This window comes from Miscanthus floridulus, chromosome 13 (genome assembly GCF_019320115.1).
Source record: "Miscanthus floridulus cultivar M001 chromosome 13, ASM1932011v1, whole genome shotgun sequence".
Taxonomy (NCBI): domain Eukaryota; kingdom Viridiplantae; phylum Streptophyta; class Magnoliopsida; order Poales; family Poaceae; genus Miscanthus; species Miscanthus floridulus.
Window position 1 is genome coordinate 35,159,831 of NC_089592.1, and position 19,735 is coordinate 35,179,565.

Consider the following 19,735-nt stretch of genomic DNA (forward strand, 5'->3'; position numbering starts at 1 on the left):
TGATTCTATGTCATGGTCTTTCCTCCTGGAGGTACTGCAGCAGCTTGGTTTTGGGCAATTATGGAGATATATCATCAGTGGGCTGCTCTCCTCATCTTCAACCCAAGTTCTTTTAAATGGGGTGCCTAGGGATCTTATTCATCATCGCCGAGGATTGCGGCAAGGTGACCCCCTGTCTCCCATGCTCTTTATCTTGATAATGGATGTGTTGGGGCATATGATTACTAAGGCCACCAGTGAAGGTTTGCTGCTACCCCTATCATCTCATGGTTTACAGCACCGCATCTCTATTTATGCTGATGATGTGGCCCTCTTTCTTCGCCCGGAGTCTGGGGATATCACTACAACCATGGATATTCTTAATCTGTTCGGTGAAGCTTCTGGGCTCAAGACTAATCTGCAGAAAAGTACTGTGCTCCCTATCAGGTGTGCTGATTTGGAGATTGCTACCATACAAAACCTGTTGCCCTACCCTCTTTCAAAATTCCCATGCAGATACTTAGGTGTGCCCCTATCTTTAAGAAAACTAACTAAAGAATAAGTGCAGCCCATTATTGACCGCATTGCAGATCAACTACCTAGTTGGAAGGGAGATCTAGTGACAAGGGCTGGAAGAAGGGTACTAGTACAATCTATTCTTACTGGGATGCTCATTTACTTGGCTATGGCCTTTGATTTTCCTCCATGGGCTTTCAAAGCGGTGGATAAAATTTGGCGCGGTTTTCTTTGGAGGGGCCGTAAAGATGCAAAAGGTGGACATTGTCTTGTGGCCTGGGTCAAAGTATGTCGACCACCGGAGTTGGGAGGTCTAGGAATTTCAGATCTCAAGTCTCTTGGCTAGTCCCTGCGCATGAGATGGGTTTGGCTGTAGAAAACAGAACCTCATCGTCCTTGGGCTGCTCTCCCTTTACATGTGCCTGAGCAAGTAAGAGCCTTCTTCTCTGTAGCTGTGAATTCTATAGTTGGAGATGGTGCAAATACTCTTTTCTGGTCAGATATGTGGCTCCATGGGCAATGCATTGCAGACCTTGCCCCTCGCCTTTTCATGACTATTCCCAAGAGGAGGGTCAAGCAGCGCACTGTCCAGGACGCCCTCACTAACCAGGCTTGGATTTCGGACATTCAGGGAGCTCGTACAGTTGGTGTGTTGGTGGAATTTCTGCAATTATGAGATTTATTGATGGATTTTCAGCTGCAGTCGGAGGTTGAGGATAGACACATATGGAGGCTCTCCTCCAATGGACAATACTCGGCTAAGTCGGCATATGATGGGTTCTTTTTGGGTTCTACTTTTTTTGGACCATGGGAAAGAATCTAGAAATCTTGGGCACCGCCTAAGTGTTGCTTCTTTATGTGGCTGGTCACGCACAACAAGTGCTGGACGGCTGATCACCTGGCACATCGTGGGTTGCCTCATCCTGAATATTGTCCTCTCTGTGACCAAGAAGATGAGACTATTGACCATCTCCTTGTCCATTGTGTGTTCGCAAGAGAATTTTGGTTCAATCTGCTCAGATAGGTCGGTCTTCAGATCCTGTCCCCTCAGCCTACAGAGTTGTCCTTCCATGCTTGGTGGGAGAAAGCTAGCAGCAGCACCGCTGATGGGCTAATAAGACAAGGAGTTAATTCACTTATTATACTTGGAGCCTGGACTATTTGGAACCATTGCAATGGGTGTGTTTTTGATGGAGCAGCTCCAAGCTTAGCTGGTGCTCTAATTTTAGCTGGCGAGGACCGCCGCTTGTGGTCTATGGTAGGGGCTTGAGGATTATCTTTCCTGACTGCCCTCCTCCCCGGTAGTTAGAGTGTCTAACTCAGTAGTGGTCGTCTTATGTGTTTATGTCACCGACGCGAGTGTAATCCTTGAAACTGTTGGCGCATGAGCGTGTGTGTGTGTGTGTATGGCCATCACATACCTTCATTTCTATCATTTCTTGTACTATTTTCACTGCCATCCATAATTCCATGACCAAGAGAAAATTTACGAAATGCCATCTTTAGAGCAATTTCAATCGCAGTGGATCCGTTGTCTGAATAATAGACTCGAGAAGCCCAACCTGAGAAAAAAAGGGGAAGTTGTGACACAAATAAGCCAGCACAAATATGATAGGCACACGTAAAGAAATAATGCTATCACCCACGTGGATAGAGTTGCAAGAAATAAATAAGAAAACAAAACCATAACACAATATTGAAATAAAGGAAGAAATAATCATATTGTACAAGGTTAAACTATTGATATGACCCATGAAAACATGTCTCATTTCACATACACATCCTTATAATCTCCTCATTTCTTGAGGTAAACATAACAAATCATCAGGCACATAAGCTCTAGATATATCCATGAAAAGGAAGAGAATTTGGAAGGTGAGACATATTTCAAGCTCCAAGTCAATTTTCATATTAATATGGCATCAAATTCATTATAGAGTACCATAGAGTTTGAATTGAGCCAATGCTACAGTCAGTGGAGGAAAAGCTAAATTGACAAACCTTTACCAACTCCTCCAAGTAAAATTTCTGTAGAACGAAGAGCAGGCTCATGAACATTTTTTGGAAACATCACATGACCATATCTTGCACCAGCATAACCCATATCTCTTGCAAGTTCAATCTAATGAGTAAAGAGAAGTTTAGGGCTTTAGGCTACAAAAATTGCCTGTCAAAAGTTCTAGTATACAAGTTTAGACTACAAAAATTGCTTGTCAAAAGTTAAAATACACAACTTTGCCAATAAAAAGTGTAAAAGGGAGTTCTTGTAGCAAAATAAATCACATATGCTAGAGATGTGAGGACAAAACTTGCAAGTTAGAATCAGACCCTTGAGTCCACTAACTTGCGCATGCATCAAATTGAGGGACGAGCATTTTGTCTTTAATCTACATCAAAGATTTAACCGCAACTTCATTACAAATTTCTTTTGAAGAAACAGTGAAGAGAGAAGAGTAGAACTAGAAAGTGGACAAACCTTGTACACAGAAAAAATCTCACCACAACGTGAATCAATCACTGTAACTGAATCTTGAGGAACCAGATTGTGCTGAGTAAAAGGTCACCACAATAAATCCTTTGATTTTCTTTGCATGTTGTTTAACCTCTCTACTCTTCTGCAATGAAATGATTGCAGGGCATCTTTAAGAAAACTAAAAGCTGAGGATGACTCAGAAAACCAATCAGTCAGGTCATCTGAAGGATCTTCAGGAATTTGTGTCAAGGTAAGCACATGTACCCTAAACAACAAAACAAATAGAGTTTAAATCTATCATAAACAAAAGTAGAGCAGCAGAACTACTCATTTAATAAAATGATAGAATTAAATGGATGGTCATGAATAGACACCTCTTAGCAACAAAGTTTCATACGCAGACAAAATGGATGAAATACCACCAAGACGGCCATCTCCAACAAGAATAGCAGGTAACCTAAAAGGGCTGTCAAGTGTTGAAACAAATCAATAATGGCCAGGTAAAAGATCATCTCAACAAAGAGACGTTTAAAATGTTCAAGGCTCTAGGCTAACAGTTAATATCAGAAGGTGATTTACGAGGTTAAAGCATTTTGAATTTTAATCCATCCTTTTACCTAGCCATGCAAAACTTAAACTGTAAAAGAAGAGAAAGAAATAAAGAGAATTATAAGCAGAACATCACAAGCTCAAAAACTACAATTCAGGGATCATTAATTGCCAATAGTAAGCTAGCCAGATAATATCCAGAACCAGAAACTGGAGACATCTGGAGTATGTAATTGTTTACTGAGCTGCGATAACATGGAATTGCTCCAGTGCAAGAACAATTGAACAATCATTTGCTTATCCTCACGTAAAGACAAATCAGAATATGTGGAAGCAAGAGAAGGCCAGAGCATAGACACAAATAATTTTTATGTCCTTCAGGCGATCCCAGTGACTACATGGGGAGGGAAACAAAGAATGAGATATAAGGATTCCTGATAGCGATTTTTAGGGAATCAAGTTGCATCATACGATTCAAGATGTTTGAATTTAGCTAAAGTTTAGGCTTATTTGCATACAACTGTAGAATCTTGTACAGAGCGGGAGCTCTCTCTTTACAGCCTAGTAAACTTCAGAACAATTGCTTGAATGTATCAGACAGAGAGGTCTTAATAAAAAATGGTGTGAATGGATACAGGCATACAGCTGATCATGACCTCTGGGACCCTTAGCCTCAAAATCAACAACATCCAGGGGGCTTATTTTAAAACTAGGAAGGAGTTAGACATGGGGATCCCTTATCCCCCCTTTTATATAATATAGCTGGAGACACTTTAACTAAGATGCCAAACCTCACACAAAGCAAAAAGCTGATCAAAGGGTTAATCCCTGAATATATTAATAATGGGGTGCCTATTTTGCAATACGCTGATGACACCATTCTTTGCATTCAAGATGACAAAGAAAAAGCTGCTCTTATACATGTAATGAAGCCGTGTTTGGGTTGAATATTAACTTTTCAAATAGTGATGTGATTCTGGTTAGCCAAGACATGAACAAAATGGTTGACTTCTCTAATATGTTTAACTGTGCAATTAGTAAATGGGCTATCAAGTACCTTGGTGTCCCTGTCTCTGGAACCAGGTTACAAATTGTTGACTGCCTTCCAATTGAGGAAAAGATGGTAAAGAGGCTAGATGGACGGCAGGGGATCTCTCTAGTGTGTTTTTTTATTGGGGTGGGGGGTGTGATTCTTATTAGCTCCAGCCTAAGCAGCATGACTTTTTATGCCATGTCTATGTATCTCCTAATCATCTCTACCATAAAAAAGATGGACACTACTATAAAAAGATTTTTTGGAAAGGGGGAAGGCTGAAAAAGAATATCACCTAGTCAAATGGGTAAAGGGCAAACCCAGTGCTGGAGGCTCCCACATGAGTGGGGTCTGAGGAAGGGAAAAACCGAGGCAAGCCTTCCCCCCCCCTCCCCGCAAAATCTGAGAAAAATGAACATTAGTTTGCTTTGTAAATGGTGGCAGAAGGTGGAAAATAGTAGCGGTATTTGGCATGATATTGTTCAAAGGAAATACATGAAATCTGGTGGTATTTCCCAGCTGAAAAAAGCAATAACAATTCTCCTGTGTGGAATGATTTGCTTAAAGTAAGACATATCTACTTAAGAGGGAGAATCATGCTTGTGGGTAATAGGGAAAACACAAGCTTCTAGCACGATAAGTGGTGTGGGAAGGTGTCCCTTAAAGACTAGTTTCCAAGGTTATATGAGATCAATGAAGAACAATCTTGCTCAGTTGCAACTATAAAAATGAGAAATTGGCGGCTAACTTTTAGGAGATGGCTTTCGGAGGATCCGCAGAACCATTTTAGGAGATTGCATGGCATCCTATGTAGATGCAATGTGAATAATGAGAATGATAAGACAGAATGAGATTGGGAAAAATCTAGAACTTTCTCTGTTAAATCACTGTATAAACATTTATGTCGAAACAATCAGGGACAAAACTTTAAACATATTTGGCAAGCCAAAATCTTTATGTGGCTTCTGCTTCAAAACACTATCCTTACTAAGGATAACCTCACAAAAAGAAATTGGAAAGGACGTCAAATCTGTGCCTTTTTGTACAGAAAAGGAATCAGTGGAACATCTCTGTTTTGGATGCACGACGGCGAAATACATTTGGAGTCTGATGGCATGTGCCCTTGGAGTCAATTGCAGACCTTGTAATATTGATCAGTTTTGGGTTCGGATTAAGCTTAGCTTACCGAATGGTAAACCTGTATATGCAGTGGGGCTGGCGGCTCTTTGTTGGGCAATATGGTGCACAAGAAATGTTGTTTGTTTTGAGGACAAAAGAATCAAATCTCCTACTGAGATTATCTATATGATGTGCTCCTTTTTTTATTATTGGGCAGGCTTGCAGAAGCCAGACAAGGAAAGGCAAATGAAGCAACGAGCGGAGAGACTGAAGGTAATGTTGCTCTACATCCACAAGAAAGTCATAGAGGAAGACGACCAAGATGACCGACAACTCATCATTCATGGCGCTGGGTGATTGTCTTCTGTAGTTGTCCTATTTTCCAGCCTACGTGCTGATGGCAGTGGCCCTGGCCTGTATCGGAAAATGTTTAAGTAGCTGTACTTGGGTTGGTGTTTGCTGGTGAACCTTGTTTGTTCTGTTGTCTTGCTTGATGTGTTCGGTAGGGCCAGTGCCATATGATCCCTCAATGGTCAAAGGCATGGGCATTGGGAAGTTATTGGCAGGAAGTTATGTCTGCGAACTTGCAAACTTTGTAATTTTGTTGCTTTCGTAATGAAATTCGGTTTTACCATGTTGGAAAAAAATCTTCACTATTATTTCCAATTACCACTTGAATGCCCTGCAGAAGAAGAGCGACAGGCCTATTTTGAAGTGAGCATGTCTGTCGGGTATCGATATTAGGGATACCCAAAGCAAGGAAGTTAGCGCCCACGGTGACTTCCCCAGATGGCTCGAGACGTATTAAAAGGTCTCGCCCGACCCCAAGGCCGCAGGCTCCATCTCGCCCGACCTCGAGGCCACAGGCTTCGTCTTGCCCGACTTCGAGGCCACGAGCTCTGTCTCGCCTGACCCCTTCTCTCTCATTCTTCTCCTATTTCTCCTCTATAACCCGCGCTTTCCCTTCGCCTATAAAAGAGGAAGCCGGGCGCCCCTTGAAAGGGGAGATCTGGACACAAGAGCACGACACGAGCACACGGCTGACTTGGGATCCTCTCCCTTTCTCGCCTGTTTGTAACCCCTACTGCAAATCAAGTGTCGGTAACACGAGCAACAGCGAACTGGACATAGGGATGTTCCGCCCAAACCAGTATAAACCCTTATGTCCTCCAGCACACCAGCCGAGCTAGACGTGCAAATATAAATTTACTCATCGGTGATCCAAAAACACCGACAGTTGGCGCACCAGGTAGGGGCTTTTTGCGTGTCTCGACGTCCACATTAGGCCTCGGATGGCTTGTCATGGCGTCAGCTGGGTCCCGGACGCGCACGTGCGCTTTGGGACCCTAGACTTCATCATTACGATGGAGGGATAGTTGGTGCAGGTTCCCGCTGCTGTCCAACCTCTCCACTCCGCCGGCCACGACACGATCGCCGAGGCGCTTGAGGAGCTACAGCAGCACGCACTGGAGGCCCACGCCCCCGGGAGCGACCAGCTCCTCGGCTTCGATTATGGGAGGCTAGAGCGCCAGCTCGGCGCCTTCCTAGGACCCCGACCGTCCTGGGAGGACCTGCGCTGCCTCACCTTCTCGTTCGCCAACATCATGACGCAGCTTGCCGGAGGTCCCTAGAATACCTTATCTGGAGCGCCCCGACAGCGCTCCCGTTCGGTCTATGCAACACCGCAGAGGCCATTGGCGACCTTGTGGCGCAGCGCATGCCCCCATCCCCTACGAACGATGAGTTCATGGGGATGACCGAATACGTTGTGGAATCTTTCCACGACCTTCTCGCGGGAGAATCAGAGTCGTCCTCGACTCTAACTCCAGCAGGGGAGCCATCCCCCTTGTGAGAATGTTTCATGGCAGGTACCCCCGAGGGATACATCGAAAGCATCCACGAGGGAGGGGTTACCCCAACAGACGACCTCGACGACGAGGTCGAGGGGGATGTAGGGGCCCCACCTCGTCTGTGGGTAGAGCAACTGAGGGCGCGACACCAAGAGCTTGAAGAAGCACGACTCTAGCTCGAGGAGGAACGCACGGAGCTCGAGCGAGAGATCGAGAGCCACAGAGACGGTGGGCGTGCGCGCACTGTGGCCCGTGACTTGAACCGGAGGATCATCGAGGATGACGAAGCCCTCCCACACTTCACCCGGGCAAGCCAGAACATCGCTGCCACGGCGGTCTTGCTCTGGGGGCTTCTGGAGCCTGCGACACCCGAGGATCGTCGGGCCCATCGTGAGATTTGCACGCTACTCGAGCGTGCGGCGGCGCAATAGGCCGAGAGCTCGCTGTCCGGATGACGTGAGCTCGACGCCAGCCAACGCGCGCCCTCAGAGAGACCCGATAGGGACGTGTCAGTCCACCAGGTGTAGCGAGGCGGCAGGTCGTGCGCTGCGGCCCCGGTGCATGAGTGTCTTGGCCTCCACCGTGACGCGCGCAACACCCTCAATGCCCACAAGCGTGCCCGCGGTGATGAGAGGGAGGAGGCTAGCCACGGCTACCACCCTTGTCGTGGCGGACACTACGACAGCGGCAAGGACCAAAGCCCGAGCCCCGACTCTAGGCTACAAAAATTGCCTGTCAAAAGTTCCAGTATACAAGTTGCGTAACTCACCACAACTGCTTAGGACATGAAGTTCGCTGACCAGGCAATCATCGGCGACAGGTGTCTAACAGGTTGACCATTGCCTTCTTTGTTCCCTGTAGAGTTTTTAAAGTCTAAACTGTTAAACTGTATTTTTCTTATTAGTTTTGGTAACTGCAATGTTTATGCAAGTGTCCTCAGAAGAACATGTTAAGTAATTGTCCTATCAAGTATATACTACGAGCTTGTTGACTGATAGTTAAGTAATCAATGCTTTTAGGCTTAGGTTAAGGCCTTGTGTTGGGTTCGAGGTTTAGTAGGGATTGTTTGATACAATCTTTTTTTTTCCTTCGGAATACCATCATCTGCAAAAGGCTTATTCTTGTCGTTAACATGAGGCTTCCTTCACGAGGCTTTCCATGGTTTTGTAGAATGACAACAGTACATAAGGAGGCATCAATGAGCATAAATTGAGTGATTAATTTTCATGGCACTGCAGGCTTTCATCGCATTGCAGGCTTTCACCTCCGGGTTATGAGAGGTCGGGTGATTTGTTGGAGCGGCCGGTATTTAGGCAAAATATGGGCACTAAACTAAAAAACTATATATGTAACTACAAATACGGTTTGTGATTGTGGTGAGTAGGAGATGCATGGGTATTTAAATAAATGTGTCCATCCAAAATTACAACTATGAGCTACAAACGGATTGTTGCGAATGTCACGGTCAAAATCATTTTTTTAACAATACAACGTATGATCGAATTTAAATTATAGTGGCATTATCTTGTTTCCGTTGCAACACACGGGCATGATTCTAGCCGTATCACGGAAAAGTCTATACAGTTGAGTTGTGAGCCTGTGACGCCGCGCTCTCCGTGACTATTAATTTCATAAACTATGCTTTTTTATTAACTATCACTTTAACGTTGGTATTTAATTTTTACGGTATTGTTATTTTATCGTGCCATCCGTGTGTTTTTACTATAAATGATTATCCTGTAGCAACGCGTGGATAGTTGAAATTTTATGCTTACACGAAATTCCTATTGTTTGACCTTCTGACAAGACAGCTCAGTGACCATCTCCTAATAATAATCCAATACTGCAAGCAGCAACCCTCCACGAATATACATTTTACAAACCACTCCCATCCATAGTCCAACCCAGTCCTTCATCACATTTGGCACTTTTATTCAGCAATTAATTTGCGATTTCCCACCAAATGCTGCATCATGCATCACCCTTTTGGCCTTTGTATGTAGCAAAGACGACAATAAGTAGCAAGTAGCGGACACTGCAAATCTTGCACACGCAAACCTCAGCCAAGCAAGCCCTCCCTGTCCCGTCCCTGGTGTGGCACTGATCTCGATGGAGTCCACCGAGGAGCAGCAGCAGCCGGTGGCCGTCGTGGAGGAGGCCTCGCCGGAGATCATCTTCCGGTCCAAACTCCCTGACATCGCCATCAACAACACCCTCCCGCTGCATCGCTACTGCTTCGAGCGCCACCCCGAGGTGGCCGACCGCCCCTGCCTCATCGACGGCGCGACGGGCGCCGTGCTCACCTACGCCGAGGTGGACCGCCTGACCCGGCGCCTGGCCGCGGCGCTCCGACGTGCGCCGCTGGGGCTGGGCCGCGGCGCGGTGGTGATGAACCTCATGCTCAACTCGGCCGAGTTCGTGCTCTCCTTCTTCGCCGCGTCCCGCGTGGGCGCCGCGGTCACCACCGCCAACCCCATGTCCACGCCGCACGAGATCGCCAACCAGATCGCGGCCTCCGGCGCCACCGTCGTGTTCACGGAGTACATGGCCGTGGACAAGCTCCCCGTCAAGGCCGACGGCGGACTCACGGTCGTCCTCATCGACGCGCGCCGCGACGGGTGCCTCCACTTCTGGGACGACGTCATGGCCAGCGTCCCCGACGAAGAGGTCGACGACGAGGACCAAGAAGAAGCAGAAGCGGCGGCGGGCTTCGACCCCGACGACGTGGTGGCGCTGCCCTACTCGTCCGGCACGACGGGGCTCCCCAAGGGCGTGATGCTGACGCACCGGAGCCTGAGCACCAGCGTGGCGCAGCAGGTGGACGGCGACAACCCCAACATAGGCTTCACCGCGGACGACGTAATCCTGTGCTCGCTGCCCATGTTCCACATCTACTCGCTCAACACCATCATGATGTGCGGCCTCCGCGTCGGCGCCGCCATCGTGGTCATGCGCCGCTTCGACCTCGCCAGGATGATGCAGCTCGTGGAGCGCCACCGGATCACCATCGCCCCGCTGGTGCCGCCCATCGTGGTCGCCGTGGCCAAGAGCGACGAGGCAGCGTCCCACGACCTGTCGTCCGTCAGGATGGTGCTCTCCGGCGCCGCGCCCATGGGGAAGGACATCGAGGACGCCTTCATGGCCAAGCTCCCCGGCGCCGTGCTCGGACAGGTACGTGCCGTGCCATGCCATGCCAGACCGAGCGCACCAAACGCCACCGGCCGTTTTTCTCCGTTTTCATGTTTGCTTGTCTCATTTGGGTTGTATTTTTTTTCTTTTATGCTTGCACTTTTGGATTTTGCGTCGTGTTTTATGTGCAGTTTCTTGATTTTTTGAGACTCCCTTTTCTTTTTCTGAATTCTGAGTGCCCATTTCTCCTGATTATGTTACTATGTGAATGTGGTACGTTAGCGTTGGGGCCTACGGATTGATAATCTGACGGTGAACCATGACGGGATTGGACGCATGGTCTTGATAAGCTTTCCATGGCCGTTGGATGTTCCTTGAGTGGCTTAGATTGACTTTTTGATATTCGCGTAGGTCAACCCTCACATCATTCATTGGCACGTTTGACTGATCCAATCCAACGACGCCCATGGAGAAATTCCTTCACAAGCATAGGATACCTTGACAACTCAATTGATTAATTCGGGCAGGTGCTACACTATGATATGAATATGGTGGTGCCAGCTAATAGGATTCTAATACTAGCTGTTAGCTACGAAAAGCTTATATAGCTAATACAATAGCCTTTTGTTAACTTGGTTACTATTAACGGCCCTGTTTGGATGTTTTAACTAATGGTTATTAGCGGTATTTCATTATGGACTTAGGATAGCGAGTTAACAGCTTAGCCAGATAGTTTGTTAGTACTGGCTCTGTTCACAAGAGAATGTAGTTCTGACTTCTGACTTTCTGAGTGTTGCGGAATTCTAAACTTCTGAGTGCTGCGGACTTTGGACTTGGTACACGGAAGTTCCATGGTTGGGTGCTGATGATGTTGAAGGTTATATTGGTAGGAGGTTGTTTGTTTACTGGCTTCGATGTGCAACATCAACCTTGCATTTCATGTAAAAATTATGATAAAACGGTGGATAAAATGCCAACTTAATCAAATAAAGGAAGAATACTTTTGTTGTAGATATCGTACTTTTGAAATGTAATCGGCATTGCAGCAACTCTTGATCAACAGCCAATGTTTCGGCTTTTGCTCGAGACGAGCAATGGGTAAGCTTAGATGGGTTTTAGTTAGAGGATTGTGAATGGACACCTAGCCGGGTTGGTTAGCTGCCTCTAGTAGCACTCCTATTCACTCAAGATAAGGATAAAAAAATCAGCTCTCTTTCTTACACGATGGTTTTCTCGACCCAAGTGTGTAATATCCGGTGACTATCCTACCTCATAGATTGAGCTTTTTTTTGTTAGGGGGTTGCTGTAATTTTTTCGGGCAGGAGGGGTGGGTTTGTGGATCCCAAGGATTTTACAATAAATTAAATAGCTCGTCAATGACTTCTCTAATAATAACTAGAATATTCTTCAACCAGATTTTTGCAAAAGCGTAAAAAAAACTGGACATAGGGATTTCAGTGTGTCCAGTAGAGTAGAAGCAAGTTGGCGATGGATCTGTTCTGTTATTCGACGACCACGTCCACAACACACACAATGCTAAGTCAGTCAGTCCATTGGACAACAGAACTAAGAATATACTATACTCGTACTAATCCGTTCGTATCGCCCGTCTGAATTTTATTCTGTCCCAAACCAAACTTTTTGGCATGCTCTGAAACTTCAATTCAATTCTACTCCGTATATGAAAGCACTCTCTAGTACAATCAGCTGCATTCATATATATCTGTGTTGCCTCATCTGTCCGTGTGTGTCAACGCAACGCAGGGGTACGGCATGACGGAGGCCGGGCCGGTGCTGTCCATGTGCCTGGCGTTCGCCAAGGAGCCCTTCAAGGTGAAGTCCGGCGCGTGCGGCACGGTGGTGCGCAACGCCGAGCTCAAGATCGTCGACCCGGACACCGGTAAGTCTCTCGGCCGGAACCTCCCCGGAGAGATCTGCATCAGGGGCCAGCAGATCATGAAAGGTACTAGTCTCTTCTCTCTTGCATTGCACGTCGTCGTCCATCGTTCGTTCGTTCCAACCTCCAAATGTTGACTTCCGGCAGCTCCATCTCCATGCTTGCATTGGAGAATGGATGGATGGACTGCTGGCTGGCTGGCCCACACATCCCATCCATCCCTAGATCTAATCTGACTTACTATTCTACACCAAGCTGTTATACTGAATAGAATTTAGTACTATTCAGTAGTCGCGTTTTAGTATCGTTTAGTATTTTCGAGGTACTGGGTATAGTACTGACTGATACTGAACATGGTCTGCCATGTGTGTGTATATATATATATATATGCGCAAGTGGTTCGCCGACTGCACATCATGTTGTTAGTGCTTCACATATCCTTAATCACTCCTCAACTTTGATTCATGAATAAAGTATCACAACATGATATATAAATAATGTGCAGCAAACTAATCTAGCGCGGTCAACAAGCGGTGATACTCTTCTGCACTGCACAAATGGTTCAGACAGACGGCATTGCGAGGAGTTTATTTGTCAGTTAGTCCCTTGCGACCGATGACATTGTCCACCCACCCTTGGTGATTTGTTGTTGGTGCAGCGGTTGAGACTTGAGAGCTCTAGTAGGAGGGCTTTGTGCTGTGATCCTAATCTTCAAAGCAAAGCCGAGTTAGATGAACCGTTCCATTCCCATGTCATGTGTACCTTCCTGTCCAGATTGGCAACAGAAATAAATTAACATTAAATTAAATGGTCTTAGCTGAGAACTGACAGCTTCGATTCAGTCTGGCTATGGAAGTCTCCTTCCTTTCCCTTGGTGTGATAGCTGAATTCATCATGAATGGACTGATACTCCTAGATCTGATCCCACCGAAGTGAAGTGGGGCCTGCAGCAATGTTTGTTTTTGGTAGCTGCTTGCATGTCAATGGTGACAGCAGCTGTCGATTTTCAGTTAGGCCACTGTAAATTGTTATGTACCTATTCACGACAAGCACGTGTTGAGTTGTTGACATATACACCTTCTGTCCAAAAAAAAGATGAGGAAAAAGTCTACTTGACCCATATCTTTCATACTTGGTCTACTTCACCCCAACTATGCAACTGTCTGTTTTACCCCTGAACTTTCTAAAATCGTCTATTTTACCCCCTGGGCGGTTTTTTGACAGCGGTTTTGCTACAGTGCCAATGGTTTTGAATTTTCTTTTTTTATTTTCGGGGAATTTTTGAAAAATCATAGTAAATCATAGAAAAATCATAAAATGAAAAATCTAATTTTGTTGGACTCCACATGAGTAGATCTACATAGTGAATATATAATACGGTATGCTTTAGTACAATTTTTTTTGTAGCTTTAGATTAATTGGAAAATCCAATATAATTAATTAGAATTTATCTATAACTAAGTTATACATAGTCCAATGAGTACGAAATTTTTACTATAGTTCAAGCATACAATAATTAGCGTACCATAAAAATTTCACCACAATTGGACTATAGAAGCTGCAGCTATGAATTATTCTAATTAATTACAGACAAAATTAGATTTTCCAATTAATCTAAGGCTACAGTAAAAATTTTGTACTAAAGCATACCGTATTATATATTCACTACGTAGATCTACTCATGTGGAGTCCAACAAAATTAGATTTTTTATTTTATGATTTTTCTATGATTTTTAAAAAATTCACCGAAAATAAATAAAAAAAAAAGAAAATCCAAAACCACCGGTATTGTAGCAAACCCGCTGACACTGTAGCAAACCGCTGTAAAAAACACCCATGTGGTAAAATAGACGGTTTTAGAAAATTCAGGGGGTAAAACAGGCGGTTTCATAGTTGGAGGGTGAAGTAGACCAAGTATGAAAGGTGGGGGGTTAAGTAGACTTTTTCCAAAAGATGACGTTTTAGCTATGAATGACTCATCCTTTTTGGGATTGAGGGAGTATGGGTCTACTACCAACTAATGACACGGACATAAAATGGAATATATAATTGATGGAAAGAAATGAAATGTAGTCACATCTATGATCTTTTTTTCATTATTTTTTGTGATAATTGCTAATTGGTCGGAGTTCTCACAGACACTGGGTGCTACCGTCATTCACCTAACGAAGTGATGTATACTGTGCAGCTGAATTTGTCAAGCTTTTAGTTTGGTTGCCATCCAGTATTATTATAGTCTATCCTTTTTTTGGATTTTGGTTAAGTTACTCCCTGTTCTTCAATAAACTACAGTATTATATGAACAATGCAACTTTGATGGTTAGAACTTATATTAATTATTGCAAGACTTGATGTGCCAATGTGCTTTTGGTCAGGTTACCTGAACAACCCGGAGGCGACGAAGAATAGCATCGACGCCGACGGGTGGCTGCACACTGGCGACGTCGGCTTTGTGGACGACGACGACGAGATCTTCATCGTGGACAGGCTTAAGGAGATCATCAAGTACAAGGGCCTCCAGGTGGCCCCCGCAGAGCTAGAGGCCCTGCTCATCACCCACCCAAGCATCGCCGATGCCGCTGTCGTCGGGTATTAATCACTTGACCTCATCATGATCTGCTCTCAACCCTAGCTACTAGCTAGGTGGTTTGTGCAACAATGGATGCTCGGTACGTATTTCAGTCGTTGAGAGGCATGGTGCCTACGATCATTGCAGGAAACAAGTCGAGCCAGAAATCGGGGAAATCCCAGTCGCCTTTGTGGCCAAGGCCAAAGGGACCGAGCTCAGCGAAGATGACGTGAAACAATTTGTGGCCAAGGAGGTGATATTTATTTTCTTGATGCCTCTGTTTGAGTCCATGCATGTTCTGATGATAAATGTGAACATTAGGAATGGAATAATAGAACTCAAGATAAAGAAAATGAATACATGTGTTTGTCCTCTCCCCCCCCCCTTTTGACTGACGGACCTTCTACTGCTCCAGGTGATCTACTACAAGAAGGTCCGTGAAGTGATCTTCGTGGACAAGATCCCCAAGGCTCCATCGGGCAAGATATTGCGCAAGGAGCTAAGGAAGCAGCTTCAGCAGTAGCAACAAGTGGTCTGATTAAAAAAAACAGCCCGTGCATCATTCTACCTTTTATGATTTGTTCGGATGTTGGCAAAGGGAGGAAGAGTTTTATCAGAGGCACAGAGAGTTTTATCTCTTGTGTAATGTATATGGATATTGGATTTGCGAAGGTACATCATATTGAGCTGACATGCTTAGTGTTTCTGGTCTACTTGGTGGTGGTGGTGGTTCCTACCTCATAATGTTCATTATTTTTCCTCTCAGACATAATTTTCATCATTGTAGATTAAAATCTAATACATTTTGTTATATTTTTCATTCTGTTATTCACAATAGCATATAGTGGTGAATTGAGTGTAGCTCAGTTGTTTAGATTTCTTATGGTGATACCTACTCATCCAAGTTCTTATGTTATCATGGGTGTTTATCTTTTTTTTAGATTTATTCTAGGATTTACATAGTGTTTGCTTCCACCAGTAGTAATGCAAATGGTAACTAAGCCAGGTTACAAATGTAATTGAAAGTGGGGTCAATCATTATGGTCCTTGTTTGGTTTCGAAATGTAACGACATCAGATATGAAAGCATCTAGGCCCCTAGTTGGGTTTCGGTGATTAATGACAATACGAGATTACTATGACTAACATGTGTTTTGCAAAGGCAATTTAAGTTAAGTCATGGTAATGGCAATTGATTGGACAATCATGGTTGTCATGCCCCTACGATGGAAATCGTTTCGGTTTTCAAAGGATGGACAGCAAGGTTAAGGATGGACTAGTTCTAAGTGTCGTTTGGTGTTGAAGAGACACTTAGACTAGTTTAGGACTTTGTTTTTCCTTTGGCCGTACTATAAAGGGGGGGTATGGACTAGTAGCTTGACCTAGGTGAGTCTAGTGAGTTAGGTGTGGTGCACACTTGTCTAATCTAGCACTTGGTAGCTCCGGAGTAGCCCTAAGATCAATTGGAGCAAACTTCATTCACATATGATTTCGAGTTGGAAGTGAATGGAGGGTCAAATGACTGACCGAACGCTAGTCTGGTTGTGACTGGACACTGAAGGGTGAGTCCGGTCAGTTCATTTGATCAATTGGAGCCATCTGGTTGTGACCGGACGCTGCGTGAAAAGTGATCGGACGCTGGGTGCCTGTGTCCGGTCAACTCTAGAGAGGCTCCAGAGAGGGAGATTCCTGATCGGACGCGTCAGGTCAGTGCTGACCGAACCCTGGTCAGGATCCGGTTACTGACCGAACGCTGAACAACGAAGTGACTGGACTATGGGCACCAGCGTCCGGTCAACATTAGTAAGGTTCTAGAGAGCAGTTTTCGTGACCGACACGTCCGATCAGTGCTAACTGGACATAGGTCAGAGTCCGGTTAGAACTTAACGGCTCTTTCTAACACAGTGGCGGGGATAACTAATCAGAGCATCCGGTCACCTCGTAGAGTGATGACTCAGCCTCCAAATGTTATGTTTTGAATGAGGAGGTATAAATACTTACTCCACTCGTCCAAAGGAAGTCTCTTGCCCATTTATTCAGCTAAGAAACACCCTTGAGAGTGCAAAGAAGAGCAAGAGCCTAGTGAGGTGATTGAGATTTAAGAATCCAAGATTAAGGCCTCATTAGTGCAAGGAGAGTAGCTAGTGTGCATCCACCCTTCTCATTAGGCTTGTCATGGTCAAGTGAGAGTTTATGCTTGTTACTCTTGGTGATCGCCACCACCTAGATGGCTTGGTGGTGATTGGGAGTTTGGTGATCATTCAGCGGAGCTTGTGGATGACCCAACTCAAGTTATGAGCGGTTGTGGGTGATTCACCGTGATAGAGTGTCGAAGAATCAGCCCGTAGAGAGCACTTGATCCTTGCACAGATCAAGGGGGAGCTATACCCTTACGCGGGTGCTCTAACAAGGACTAGTGGGGAGTGGCGACTCTCCGATATCTCGGCAAAACATCACCGCGTTCCTTCTCCTCTCTTTACTTTAAGCATTTACATTTGAGCAATTTATTTCTTGTCTTTACAATCTTAGAATTGTCATGCTAGAGTAGGATTGGAACCTAGGGAGTAGGGATGAAAACGGTATGGATATTTTCTGACCGTATTTGAAACTGAATCCGTTTAGAGGGGTTGAGATCTGTCCGTATCCGAGTCCGGATATCCAACATCCGATACCGTATCCATATCCGAATACTCAAATTGCATATTTATGATGTCGATATCCAATCGTATCCTATCCGACATAGTTGACACTATCCGTATTCGAATCCGAATCCAGACAGAAATATGAAAACAAATGTAATATCGGTGATATCCGTCCGTATCCGATCCGTTTTTATCCCTACTAGGGAGCAAAACTTTTGTGTGGTAGAACAATAGGAACACATTCTAGGTACAAGGGGTGAAGTGGGCTAAGTGTAGGGTTTAATTATTGCAAAGAATTTTAGAATTAGCCCAATTCACCATCCCTCTTGGGCAGCTTGATCCTTTCAATTGGTATTAGAGCCTTGTGCTCACTAAATTAGGCTTAACCGCCTAGAGAAAGGTGTCCCACGGGGATGGACCTCCTCCTATCTTTGAGAGAGATGATTTTCCTTATTAGAAAATCCACAAGGAGGCTTACTTAGAAGCTCTAGATGTTGGAATTCTTAGAGCCGCCTCTCAAGGTTTCCCAAAACCTAAGGATCCCACACACCTTCAAGGCAATGAGGTTAATTATGAGAAATGGAATGCAAATGCTAGAAACACCATCTTTAGAGGCCTTTGCAAAGATGTGTTTAACCATGTGCAGAACCATAAGGATGCCCATGCACTATGGTCAGACATTTGTGCGCTCCATGAGGGAACAAAGAGTGAGCGTGAGGAACGCTATCATCTAGTTATGAAAAAGCTTAATTCATTTGAGATGCTTCCAAAAGAAAGTGCTAATGAAATGTATTCACGCTTGAATGTCCTTGTAGAGGAAGTCAATGGGCTTGGACTCACACAAATGCAACCATTCGATGTTGTAAGAAAGATCTTGAGTGTCCTCCCCATTGACAAATATGGGTATATTGTGACCATGCTCTATCAAGGTGATCTTTCTACCGCTACACCAACACAAATATTGGGAAAGATCAATGCACATGAAATGTATATGCACATCACACCACAAGATGGCTCTTCCTCCACCAAAAATAAAGACTTGGCATTCAAGGCTAGCCAAGAGAACAAGGGCAAAGCAAGAATTGAATATGAGAGCTCAAGTGATGATGAAATTGATGATGCAAGTCTTGCTCTCATAGTGAGAAGAACTGCCAAGATGCTTAAGAAGCTCAACAAGAACGGTGTCAATTTTGATGGCAAAAAGAAGTTCTTCACTAGCAATAGAAGGAAGTCAATCTCCAAGATGGATTGCTATAATTGTGGAGAACTTGGTCATCTAGCTCATCAATGCCCCAAGCCCAAGAAAGACAAGTATAAGAAGAAGTACAAGGGCAAGAAAGATCACTCAAGTGATGAAGATAATGATGAGAAGAAAAAAAACAAGCCATACAAGAAGAAGAAAAATGGCAAGGCATACATCGTCGGTGATTGGCTCACGGATATTGATTCATCAAGTTGCTCATCCGATGATGATAGTAAGAATGAGAAGGTGGCCGCCATTGTGATTGACTCTTCACTATCTTCACCGACACCACCGCCATCATCCTCTACACACCTATGCCTTATGGGCAAGGGTGAACTAAAGGTATCAAATGATGATGATAGTAGTGGTGATGATCATGCTAGCAATGATGATAGTGATAGTGATGATGAATTTGAATCACCTTCCTATGATGATCTTGTCAAGTTGCTTAACCAATATACTAAAATTATTAGGAAGACAAGAGCTAAAAATGAAAAGCTAGAACATGAGGATGACTCACTCTTAGCTAAATATGATTTAGCGGAAAAAGCTAGTGTTGAGCTTAGAGAAGAACATAAAACTGTGTCATCCAAACTCAAGGAGCTAAAATCATCTAAAAAGGAGCTTAAAGAAAAAATATGATAAACTTGAGGGGATACATAACGAGCTCACCACTAGCTACAATATGCTAAAAGAAGAGTGTACCAACCTCAAAGTTAATCATAATAATCTTGTTG

At 44.6% G+C, this 19,735-nt stretch overlaps 1 protein-coding gene across 2 annotated transcripts; it reads left to right on the plus strand.

The window, feature by feature from the left end:
• Positions 1–9,562: 9,562 nt before the first annotated feature.
• Positions 9,563–15,867, plus strand: LOC136500473 (4-coumarate--CoA ligase 1-like). Of its 2 annotated transcripts, none has more exons than XM_066495823.1 (5): positions 9,563–10,690; positions 12,413–12,611; positions 14,921–15,134; positions 15,262–15,367; positions 15,530–15,867. In XM_066495823.1, exons 1-5 carry the CDS (start codon positions 9,629–9,631, stop codon positions 15,635–15,637), a joined length of 1,689 nt encoding a protein of 562 aa, XP_066351920.1. In that variant the 5' UTR covers positions 9,563–9,628; the 3' UTR covers positions 15,638–15,867. The 2 variants fall into 2 exon arrangements, with proteins under 2 accessions (XP_066351920.1, XP_066351921.1); XM_066495824.1 differs by having other exon boundaries at positions 12,413–12,548.
• The last annotated feature ends 3,868 nt before the right edge of the window (positions 15,868–19,735 follow it).